Source organism: Misgurnus anguillicaudatus, chromosome 20 (genome assembly GCF_027580225.2).
Source record: "Misgurnus anguillicaudatus chromosome 20, ASM2758022v2, whole genome shotgun sequence".
NCBI lineage: Eukaryota > Metazoa > Chordata > Actinopteri > Cypriniformes > Cobitidae > Misgurnus > Misgurnus anguillicaudatus.
In genome coordinates this window covers 19,202,004-19,214,850 of record NC_073356.2, presented here as the reverse complement: position 1 = coordinate 19,214,850, position 12,847 = coordinate 19,202,004, and the positions used below count along the sequence as shown (strand labels likewise).

The 12,847-nt window shown below is 39.7% G+C and overlaps 1 protein-coding gene across 1 annotated transcript in view; it reads right to left on the bottom strand.

Annotated features, from left to right (window-relative positions):
- Window positions 1–12,847, bottom strand: part of dlgap3 (discs, large (Drosophila) homolog-associated protein 3) — a 177,188-nt gene that overhangs the window by 3,602 nt on the left and 160,739 nt on the right. Inside the window, exons 4-10 of the mRNA XM_055219804.2 lie at window positions 9,520–9,740; window positions 9,246–9,348; window positions 7,611–7,800; window positions 4,825–5,333; window positions 4,612–4,706; window positions 932–1,413; window positions 640–731 (exon numbers count right to left, since the gene is read on the bottom strand). Coding sequence (XP_055075779.1) covers window positions 640–731; window positions 932–1,413; window positions 4,612–4,706; window positions 4,825–5,333; window positions 7,611–7,800; window positions 9,246–9,348; window positions 9,520–9,740 — 1,692 coding nt within the window. The remainder of the gene's footprint in view (window positions 1–639; window positions 732–931; window positions 1,414–4,611; window positions 4,707–4,824; window positions 5,334–7,610; window positions 7,801–9,245; window positions 9,349–9,519; window positions 9,741–12,847) is intronic.

The following is a 12,847-nucleotide window of genomic DNA, read 5'->3' as shown; positions in this document are numbered from 1 at the left end:
TCACCATTTTACATTTCCTTTGGTGTGTACATGTGGATCAGATTCGGCTCGTATTGATAAAGTAGTAAAGACGATATTAACTCCTGTCAGTATGGCATTGTGAACTAATCATCAAAACATGGTGAGGAGTGTCAGAGGTATTCAGGCCAATCACAACGTACTGGTAAGCTGGCCAATTGGAGGACACAGTGCTTTTCAGAACAATGAGCATTTCAGGAAGACAGGGTTTATGGAGCAACAAAAACGTATGTGGAAAATAATGTGTTTTATAAACCACGTGAACACATTGTATTATACCAAATACACAAAATAACATTGTTTTAGCAATGTAATAGGTGCTCTTTAAACAATTAAAAGGTAATTTTCACCTTTATGTACCTTTACTGTACATTATGTATAGTAGGATGATTTTATGTAGAAAACATTCAATTGCAAAAAGAAAACCAAGCTAAAAGAAAACCACAAAAAGACTTTAGCTTGGTTTCACAGATGCATGGTTCTTCTATGGCATTGTTGTGAAGAACCTTTTCATCAGTGTTTATGTAAAAAGATAATAAACCATTCAGGGGGTATATATCAAGTTATTGTGAAGATGAACTTCACGGCTATGCAGATAAACAGTAATTTAAAAACACTCACCACACTCTGTTGGCACATCCTGAAGAACTGTTGAACTCTCTGGGACATGAGCATCTGTGCACTGCCAACAGCTCCTCTGATGAGCTCCAGTACTAATCCACCCATCACAGGAAAGAAAGAATACTCGGCATAAACATCAGCATTTAGACTGGGAGCAAATCGTATACACAACAAATCAACACAGGTGTGTTCTCATCGCTGCATACACCTGAGAAATCAGCGTGCTAACCTGACATCACTGCATAATAAAAATCAACATCTTTATTCTCCACTAAAGCTCCTTCTCACGTACCTTCCTCTGGCAGCTCATTTGTTTCTGCCTCTCTTTCCATATTCTGGCACCATCCCTCTATCCTCTCCACTTCTGTCTGCAGGAGACGGAGGAAAAACTCTCCATCCCGTACGCAGGGCGAGGCTCGCCCCGAGTCGGGGAGGCTCCGCGGGCCCTCGTTCCATCCTCCCACTCCTCCCCGGTCGGGGGCCAAGGGCAGAGGGGAGTGTGAGCGAGGAAGGGCTCTCAGTTCTGGGGGTCCAGGCTCATTGGTGTAACCGGTGTTGTAATCCTCGCGGTAGGCCCACTGGCCTTGTGTGTGCACCGTGCGGTATTCTGCAAACTGACCGGCCGATTCCGGTTCGGACGAGTGGCGCTGAAACGAGCAGCCAAACTGCAGACCCTTGTCCTGAGTGGGGACGGTCAGCACGCCGAAGCCTTCTGTCTCCAGATCAGCCTGGACGCTTGCGGTTACACTGTTGGAGCGTTTGAAACGTGCTCGTCTGGAATAGATAACACCCGGATGATATTTGACATTTCGAGATCAGCGTCACTGGCTGATAAGCATGTCTGTTGGCCATACCATAATCTAAACTTGAAATCTGAACTTTGTGCCTTTATTTTTTACAGTTTGTCAAACGTTTGTTTGTTTTAAATTATGTTAAAATTATTATGTTATTATTATGTGCTAAATAAAAGTGTAAATGTTATACACTACAAACATACTATTTAAAAGCATAGTAGTACTTAAGTAGTCTACTAAACACCATTAATACCAGTAATTGGGTTTCAGTGTATATTTCTTATACAGCTGGGTTCTCATGATCATAAAACCATTTTGAACTAAAGGCTTTGTGTTTTTTGACAAATATTGTGCCTAAGAATTATACACAAAGACAGTATTTCATAAAGTAGACCAACACATCTAGCAACACCTTCAAAAATGATTTTATAAGTACAAAACACAATGATGTATCCCCTAAATGAATAACTGCAACACTGCAATAGCAGAAACATTTAAGTTTAATTAAACACCAAACTCCAAGCCAACATTTCTGTCAACTCCATAAAGAGATGCAGAGGTAAATGGTGATCACAAGACTAAAAGATGGATAAGTGACAATGACATCATTTCACAAGTTGTGGAGTGTTGCGTACTGGCTGTATATTTATCCTCTCTCATCTCACTCACTGTTCTTAGCACATCAACACCCCCTGAATGTGTATGTGTGTGTGTTAACCTCCCACCTGCACCTCTTGTTCATCTAACACTGTGACACATTCACACCCCACCTGCCTCAGAAATAAATCAATCACCCCTGACTGCTTTATCAGCTATACCTCAAAAATATCTGTGAGTTAAAGATACAGTGAAAGTTTTATACTGTAGATCTCTGTGCATATATGGGCGGTTTCATCGGACACACATGCTACATGTCTGGTCGTAACTTTACTTCCGGTTTCTGTTTAATGGTCTGACTAGTAGGGGTGTAACGATTAACCGTGCAAATGCACATTTTCTCAATGAATGAGTTTGAATGAATTACAGTGAAATCCCGGCACATCCAAAAGCCAGGGGGCGCTCTCGTGCAGAAACTCTCTTTGTGCCACAGAAGAAGTAGCATTACAAATGCTATTTCAGGAAATGTCTACAGGAATATTTATATCGCTGTTCTTCAATAGTTTTCATGATAATAAAGAATATTTTTAATCATTGTGTTTGACAAGTGTTGCTTTTTTAAATGCACGTTATAAACGACTCAGACTCATAATGATTTTAGATTGATAAGGACTTTCTACTGACCAAATGCCGTAGTACACACACAAGCTGTGCATGAAACACATAATCGCAACCTAACGATTCAGAATCCATTTCAGACAGGCATTTTTAATGGGACACACGATTATTCGTTACAGCCCTACTGACTAGTGGCTAAAATGGACTCAAATACCTCGTCGAAAATAACAAATGTTTTGGTTTCCTAAAGACAGGAGGAGATGCCGATCATGGATCATCGCTATGTGAAGGGAGCTCAGTGTCGTTTTTTATACGCTTTAGCTATGAAATATGAACTAAGGTAATCTACTCGATTATTTTGCTTGTTATCAGAAAAAAATACTCTAAAAGGACTTTGTTGTTATTTATTTGCGGAGTTTACCGGAAGTTACGTTTGTTCCACGAAAGCCGTTTGTGTATGCTGTTACTGCTGAAACCATCTATACTCAACCATTTTGTTATACATGCTTCAGAGACCGGAGGAAGATGAAAAGTTGTGGTTTCAAATTGCATTTTTTTTTCTTGCCAAAAATGAAAATATTTTCATTAGATAAGACCCTTATGCCTCGTTTGAGTCCTTTGAAGCTGCGTTGAAACTGCAATTTTAAACTGCATTAAAACTGTTAAGTGTTGGGGTCCATTAAACTCCATTAAAATGAGAAAAATCCTGGAATGTTCTCCTCCAAAAACATAATTTCTCCTCGACTGAACAAAGAAGGACATCAACAGTTTGTTTGGATGACATGGTGGTGAGTAAATTATATGGATTTTTTTAAGAAAATGGACTAATCCTATAAGTGTATGTTTGCTGTATTAAGTAAAGTGTCCTTGAGCATGGGAAAGGCACTATAAAAATTAAACACTATTATTATTATTATTATTATTATTAAAGAATAGGGTGAGACCTCAGGATGCTGCTTGATAATTGAGTTACAGTAGTTTCATGTTAATGTAGATTTTTTTAAACATAATTCCCATAGTTACATTTGGGCTATTCCATTGTTTTGATAAGTTTACTATTTTACTAAAATGTGGAGAAAGTATAAAATGGTAGTGCATATTAGCTGTAAGACCATACTAGTCTGCTCAAAAAAAAAAAACTTTAGCAGATCCATTTAAATTTTTTTCCAACAATAATTGATGACTTATTTTGAATAAGAGAAAAATCTAATTTATATCCAATAAAATGCTCTTTAGAATAAGAAAGTCCCATTCTCTTAAAGCCATCTGAATTTTAAAGTTATACTAAAAAAAATGGAACATGGCTGCTATTGGCCCAAATAATGTTAATACGTTTAAATGAAATAATAAACTTAAGTCTGTGCATTAAAATAAAACAATTGTTTTGAAGTAAATTGACAAATTTACACAGGTCCTTTAAGTTAAATGAATGAAATATCATCACGTGTCTTGTCAAAACAAGTGCCTGCTGCAGACGCGTCTAAAGGGTTTATGATAAAAGAGACGCTCGCGTTTGCCAGATACTCGTATAATCTCATGCGTAGTCAAAGTTTAGTGTTAAGTGAGTGTCTTGCGAGTATATCGTGAACGTGAGCGTCTCCCCCATCATAAACGGTCCCGACGCGTGTGCAGCAGGCACCCACCCTGACAAAACACGTGATGCACGTGGTAAACATGACACAACAAAGACATATTTTGAAAACACGAGCAACACACGACACTCCAAACAGATATTTTAAATTTGCCCTCCTCGGAGGAGCAGTCACCAGCAGCCACTGCGCAGTTCCCAGCATGCTTTGCATGGGACTGCATTAGCAAAGTATTGTGTGTTTTGTACCGTGAAGAAAAAGACTTGTTAGTCTTTAATGTTTAATGTTGATGATACTTTCTGTGTATCCGTCCCAAATTCCTGTTTCAACAGGAAATGTAATGAGTTTCTAAGACTGAACACAAAAAAATCTACCTCTTGTCATCCTCCACTTGAACTCCTATGGAGTGAACCTCTCTCAGGACTTTGCCTTCTGGGTCTGAGTCTGACAATGTCTCCGAGCTGTCCACCTGGAAAACACACAGAGACATTTAACAAAACATGGAGCAGCACACCCAGTGATATTATTATCACTCAAAAGCAATGGTCCGTTGTGGGCATTGCTCACGGGACAGTGCCCTTTTATACCTGCACTGCGATAGAGGGTCTCCACTTCCTCCCTCTTCCTTCCTGTTTGAACTCCTCTCCCCCAGTTAAGGCTTTAGTCAGGGACATACTGTTCTGTGGCAGAGAGGCCGATTTTCCCAGGCTGCCTCCAGCACGCTCCCTGGATCCCCTGGGTCCCTCCAGCAGGTTATCGGCCGAGCTGCTGTGTTTCGGTTTCATCGGACCGGGTCCACCAGCATAGCTGATGTTCTGAAGCGGCCTGCCATTTAGGCTCTCCGCCGAGTTGCTGCTCTGTCTGACCCGCCCAGAGCCTCCGGCCAGGTAGTGCCCGCTTCTGGAGGTACGCCCGCTGGCGCTCTCTGTCAGGTCTACTGAGTTGCTGTGCTGTCTGGGGCGAACCAAGGCAGGCTGTCCTGTGCTCTGGAAGTAAGCATCCTGGGTGGATTCAGTGCTGCTCTGAGCGGTCACAGAGATCATTGGTTTAGACATACGTGGTGGCAAAGGAGGTGGACCTTTTCGGTAAGAGAACACTAGACGAACAAAGACAGACAGGATTTTAAAAGATAAAGGGCTGTTTGACCTTAAAACAGCTTCAGTTAACTGAAGACTGTGCTGAAAAAGGTAAACTGTTAGCTTTAATCACAGGTGAGGAGAACAATGGCTGAGGAAAATATGAGGATGCACGTACTTACAACATCACAAAAACTGCCTGAGGGCAAACTATTTTAAAATAGCTTTTTTCTCATTCTTCTGTTCCTACTTTGCACACAGTGTTTATGAACTGAGATGTATTATGAAAAAAAAACAGAATCTAGACACTTTCATACATCTAGACACTCCAAATAAACTAGTGTAGGCATGACATAATTATAATTGTAAAATACTTTCACTCTTTCTCTGCTAGCCAGGACCAACATTTTATATATATATATATATTTTTTTTTTACAAAACTTTGATGGTATGTTTATTCTCTCTGATGGTAAGTTCATAATCTCTGAATATATAAACATAAAAGATATTAAATGAAAGGATATGCTGTACTTTTTCAGAAGACGCCTAACAGCGCCCCCCATCGTGAAAACCTGAAAACGCTGAAGAACAACTCATCGAGGGTGGGAAAGCGTCTCATAAATGATGGTAAATGTTGTCAATGGCAGAGAAGAGACAAGGACATTTTTAAAGGGCGGGAGGCATGATTTAAAAAAAAAACTTTGGAACAGGGAGTCGGGTCGAGTACCAAAACACACATGTGGCCAATCAGCAGTAAGGGGTGTGTCTACTAACCGACATCATTGCCTGGTTTTCGTATGTGTGGGGTGGGTCTATCAAAAGAAGGTCCAGATTCTATTTGGGTAGGGGCGTGATTGTTTAGGTGATTTCAAATGTCAACATTGGCATTCAGAGATCCTACACCCCGCCTTTAATGGTTACCTGATATACAGTTCCCCTGTATAACTTCAAGTTAAAATAACTATTTGCAGTGTTGGGGAAAGTTACTTTTAAAAGTAATGCATTACAATATTAAGTTACTCCCAAAAAAAGTAACTAATTGCGTTAGTTAGTTACTTTTCATGAAAAGTAATGCTTACGTTACTTTTTAGTTACTTTTGCATTACTTTTTCTTGGCTGAGGCTTGATCTCTTTCAGGTCTTGCAGGTGTTTTTATGACTAAAAAATTCTGCATTCAGAAATTGCATATTTCATCACAAAAATGAAATGCCATCTCAGTTTCTGACTCAAACTGTTCCCACACAGGCGTATACGCATACGCATAGAGTATAATGTGAGTACATTTATTTTAATTCAGTACATAATTTTTTTAATCAAATTATTTAAACTAAAAAGTAACTTGCATTACTTTTTTGAAAAAGTAACTAAAATATGAATGTGTACATTTAAAAGATAATGCATTACTTTACTCGTTACTTCAGGAAAGTAATATTATTACGTAATGCACATTACTTGTAATATGTTACCCCCAACACTGACTATTTGCCAATGGACAACTCGCATGTTGAATGTTAGTTCTGGGTAAGAGTAAATCTGGTATGTTTCAGTATCGAATAATGGCTCTAGCATCCCTGGAGATATTGAGAATACTATAAGAACCGCAATGTGGAAATGGTAAATGTGAATACGACCATATATGTAAATATGCCGCCCATAAGCCTATTGAGATGACAGAAACGTGGACAGTGCATATATAAATTATAGCTTAAATAAAGTTTAATTATTCAAAAGCTTCAGAGACATCCGCATGGCTTAAGTAACATCCACACTCGCATACTCACAAGCTCCTGAGAGCAGAGACATAAAATTCAGTGGGACACACTCGGAGATTAAAGGAGTTTTAAAAAAGCAAGCCTAAGCTCTCCTCCCATCTCTCTCCTCCAGAATGTGGCGAGTGTTGCCTTGGGAAACTGCAGATGGATGCTTTTGACACTTCACAAGGGCTTTAATAAATCTCCTGTGAGATTCTTTGCTATAAACGAGAGAATAAGAGACAATGGAGAAAGACAGAAAAGCCATTCACATGATACAGAGAGAGAGGGGGAATAAAGTGTGATTGCAATCACGATCGCTATGTTGCGACGAAACGACCTTATGGGAATTTGAGTGTTTACGGTGTTCACCATGTACAGTCTTCGTATACTGAAAGAGGAACGATATAACGAAAGTAGATTTGATCTATATCCCTTGGCAGAAGTGTATTTCCTATGAGACGGATCCCAAACCTCATTACGGTACTAATTCCTGTGACAGCATCGTGACACAAATAAGGCATAAACACATGCTGATGACTCACCCGTCTCGCCCTTCATGCTGCCTTGTGGGCCCGACATGGAGAAGACAGAGAGGCAGTCGTCGTCCTGCGAGCATCCGGCCTGGATGGCCCGTACGTAGCTGTGACTGCGGGTGCGAAAGCATCCGGGTAGATCTAGAGCCTCGACAGCCTGGGATTCCACCTCTCCAAACAGGTTCAAAGTATCACCCAGCTAGCAACGGGAATATACCCACATGTAGTAGTATTTACTATAGTAAACTGCAGTAACATTTGTAGATAATACAGTGTTTTTAATAAAGTAGTGTATTGTAGTATACACTCACCTAAAGGATTATTAGGAACACCTGTTCAATTTCTCATTAATGCAATTATCTAATCAACCAATCACATGGCAGTTCTATCAATGCATTTAGGGGTGTGGTCTAGAAAATCTCCTGAACTCCAAACTGAATGTCAGAATTGGAAAAAAAGGTGATTTAAGCAATTTTGAGCGTGGCATGATTGTTGGTGCCAGACGGCTTGGTCTGAGTATTTCACAATCTGCTCAGTTACTGGGATTTTTACCCACAACCATTTCTAGGGAAAGAATGGTGTGAAAAGGGAAAAACATCCAGTATGTGGCAGTCCTGTGGGCAAAAATGCCTTGTTGATGCTAGAGGTCAGAGGAGAATGGGCCGACTGATTCAAGCTGATAGAAGAGCAACTTTGACTAAAATAACCACTCGTTACTACCGAGGAATGCAGCAAAGCATTTGTAAAGCCACAACACACACAACCTTGAGGCAAATGGGCTACAACAGCAGAAGACCCCACCGGGTACCACTCATCTCCACTACAAATAGGCAAAAGAGGCTACAATTTGCACGAGCTCACCAAAATTGGACAGTTGAAGACTGGAAAAATGTTGCCTGGTCTGATGAGTCTTGAATTCTGTTGAGACATTCAGATGGTAGAGTCAGAATTTGGCGTAAACAGAATGAGAACAAGGATCCATCATGCCTTGTTACCACTGTACAGGCTGGTGTTGGTGGTGTTATGGTGTGGGGGAGGTTTTCTTGGCACACTTTAGGCCCCTTAGTGCCATTTGGGCATAGTTTAAATGCCACGGCCTACCTGAGCATTGTTTCTGACCATGTCCATCCCTTTATGACCACCATGTACCCATCCTCTGATGGCTACTTCCAGCAGAATAATGTACCATGTTCCAAAGCTCGAATCATTTCAAATTGGTTTCTTGAACATGACAATGGATTCACTGTACTAAAATGGCCCCCACAGTCACCAGATCTCAACCCAATAGAGCTTCTTTGGGATGTGGTAGAACGGGAGCTTCATGCCCTGGATGTGCATCCCACAAATCTCCACTATCCTATCAATGTGGGCCAACATTTCTGAAGAATGCTTTCAGCAACTTGTTGAATCAATGCCACGTAGAATTAAGACAGTTCTGAAGGCGAAATGGGGTCAAACACAATATTAGTATGGAGTTCCTAATAATCCGTTAGGTGAGTGTATATTTACAGTGTCCTACAGTTTATCAATTCATGATATCTAATACTGTATGACACTATAGTATGAATGAACAACGTTTAGTAACATTTTCTGTATAATGTAGTAAATACAAAAGTATTTTACAGTATTTTAAGTGTGTCATACCTGAGAGCTGGTCAGAGAGCGAGTGTAGCTTCGGGAACGGGCATGGCCTTTTGGTGTGGTACGGCTGTTCGGGTAGACATCTGTACACTGTTTACATGAATACCTGAGGAGAGTAGTGATCTATTAAACCTTCAGCATTAAAAATAACCAAAGCACACACAAAACCTGTGTTTTACATTACAGTTTTTGAATCTGTAAGTAGATCATGTTTCTTGACCAATTCTTAAAAGACAGACCAGTCATATAATAAAACAGAGATTGTGTGATCACTGACTTGGATGTGGTGGAGGAGCGCTGGTCCATGCTGATGGAACGGCGGAAGGCTTCTCGCTGGGCGATGAGGGCAGATTTCGGTGAGGCTTTAGGGCTGGTGTCCGAGTCACCGCTGTCATCGTCCCCCATAGCCTTGATGTAGCTGCCACTGCGCATACGTCTGCAGGGGATCTCCCCACCACTGTCCGATGGACCACCACCACACCAGTCATCTGAGGGCACCTGAAAGAGATCCATACAGTATGACCGCACTGTCAACCTGGCCTTAAATCTAATAAAAGTGATAAGGGCTGAAACATTTCTCTTCATATTGTTTCCCTTAAACAATTTAGAAAAGTAAAAGGGGAAAAAAATCATTATTTTTCAAAATAAATGCCACTTTGCTTAGATAAACTCATTCATACATTTTTAGCTGTGGCCTAAATCTCACAATACTGATATTGGAGGAAATGTAATGCGACTGCATTTAAAGATTTATTTACGTCGGTCTTATTAGAGCTGTGGCTTGTTGGCAGGTGGGGTAACCAGGGGGAATGCAAGGTTGAATTGAGGGCAGCGGAGAAAAATGAAATTTGATTGGCTGACGGGATGAAAGGCACCAGCTGCGCATTTAGACCTGTCATCATTCTCAAGAGCGGCCCCTTGGCTGAGCCATGAACCGAGCACAGATGTGCGGAGATAGCAGGTTATGGAGGAGAGAGGCGAAATGACTTATTTTCGTGAACTTTGCTCTCCAGAGTCATGTCGCCTTCTGATAGCATCGCTGTGTAGTATTTCTGTTTCTCTCCTATCGTATTGGCTTTCTGTCACATATTTTGTACACATATAATAATAAATGGTGTCTTACAAGCCACTGTGGGCTTTGCAGGTGCTAGATGTGTAATAACTCTTTCAATCCATTCAAAAGTGACATTCAGCTCTGATGGTTAACAGATTACAATACTGAATTTCTAAATTAAACATCTTGTCACCAAACTGCACATGAGATCATAGGTGAAGACTTAAGACAGGAAAATGAGTGCACAAATGCATGGGGAAACTAGACAGGCTGTGAAAATATGATGGTGGCCCTAAATTGCCCAAATAACACACACACGCCCGCACACACGATAAGCCATGCCTTATCTATCAGATGACCACTCAGTGGGTATTTAAAGGTCATCTCTTTCAAAGGATAATGCGACTTGATCTCTCTATCCATCTCAGTTTCTTTAGGCACCATTTCTTCCATTCTCTTTCCAATCCACACACATGCACTCACACGCACACGCTGAACACAACCATACACAACACACAATTCTGAGGTTAATCTGGCCTCTTTCGAAGACGCATCAATCCCCATTCTTTCCCCATATTTCTTTTCCCACATTTTGGATTGAGACTAATCCCGTGAAAAAAAAAGGTCGAAAAATTGTCCTGCGGCACCCTTTAAAAAAGTACACCTTTGCACCTACAGAGTTCATATAAGTACCTCAGAGGTACATACATATCTGTACCTTAAGTATCATCATATTTTGTCTCCAGTGGGTTAGGTGACACAGCTGCCCTGCCTCCAGCTATCACTCTTATACCTTACATAGATTCCTCAATGCTAGCTGCTCTTATTAGAAACAAAAAAATCAATGGGTAAGTAAAAAGTACAGTACATTAAGTAAATGTTATAGCTGACTGGTTAAGTGGCAATATCTTTACATATAGCTATTTGACATCATTTTATTATTTTTTCGATCAAAGCTGTATTATCTGGCACAAAATCAATAGAGCTCAATTAAGGTGGAAGTCACTTACTGTATTTAAAGTAATACATCAAAAATGAATACTACACTGTTAGACTTTTTATTGTATATATGCGGTTAATATGTGAGTTACTGTAACTGCCCCATTACAGTACCATAACTGTACATGTTTTTCACAGTATGATGCCTTTACTGCAGTTCCATTTTACAGTATAATACCCTTACTGTAACCTATTAGTTTTAAAATATATATAAAATAATTTTAAAAATATTGTCTTAGAGAGGAGTCGAACCTGGGTTGCCCATGTCATAGGTCTGTAACACTACCACAGTGCCATAGAGTCATTTGATAAAAGTTACTCGCTACACTCCCCAAGTAGCCTCTTCTGTCACTCTCCCGTTTTCTCTTTCTGGTCTCCTTCGACAAAACCTTGAGTTTATTTTTCTTAGTTGCTGCTTCGGCCATGACAAAAACATCAGGAAAATAAATAGTTGCGTTCTTACGTCTGAATTTGAGGAAGTGGAGGAAGTGACGTATGCCGTAAAGCAGTTGAATTTTGTAGTTCTTTTTGTGCTCGGTTTACTACTTAAGTTTAAAAGTACAAGTAAAACCCTGTCAGGCTATGGTAGACATGTCATTTAACCTATTTTAAGTCGATTTACCATCACAAGGGTCTTGAAAATATATTAAGAAGCTTGAAAAACTATAGTGTCACTTTAAAGGAACAGTATGTAAGAAATGTATATCAATTAATCATAAAATGGCCCTGATATGTCACTAAACATTAAGAAATCATTTTCATTTCAAATACTTATATAACTGACAACAGTGGTCTGGCCAGGATATTGTCATTTAAAAAAATGAGTTGCAGCCCTCAACTGATGTTTATGTTGTCATTTTGTGTATTGGCCACCAGTTGTGTTTATTGCAGTACCAGTTTTAGCCACAAGTTTTGTGATTGCAATACCAGTTTTGGCCACAATCCTACATACTGTTCCTTTACCATCCATTACATTGATCACATTAAGGTTGGCGCACAAGCTTTTCAAGACTGTTAGATCATACGAAAAGCAAAGCAGCTTGTTTTCATTTTAATTCAGCAAGAAACACTCCGAGGAGCGAAATCTTGGCGCCACTACTGTTTTGAAGTCTTAATGTCAAAGTTCAAATCTGACGGTTAAGCATTTATCCATAATCTCTTTCTTGTTTCTATCTAAATGGAGATATTTTATTTATCCATTTTATATGCTTCTGTAACACTGTTTATTCAGCTACAGTAGCACTACTGCTGTTGTTTTACAGCAGTCTACCACAAATTCAAAACATACAGTAAATCACTGTAAATTAAATACCCATAATGCAATGCATATTACAGTAATGAACTGGAAAAGAAAATGCTGGTATTTTACTGGGCATTTTGTGGTAAGTAACTGTTGAAATTACAGTTCAGTCTAACAGTGTAAATACACTAAATGCTACATTTAACAAAAACAGAAAACATTCTTCAGCTTGCCTTGCTTTTAAGCTGCAACATAAAAATTTTGTTTTACATATGCTATTGGCAGATATTTTGATCTAAAGTGACTTATAGT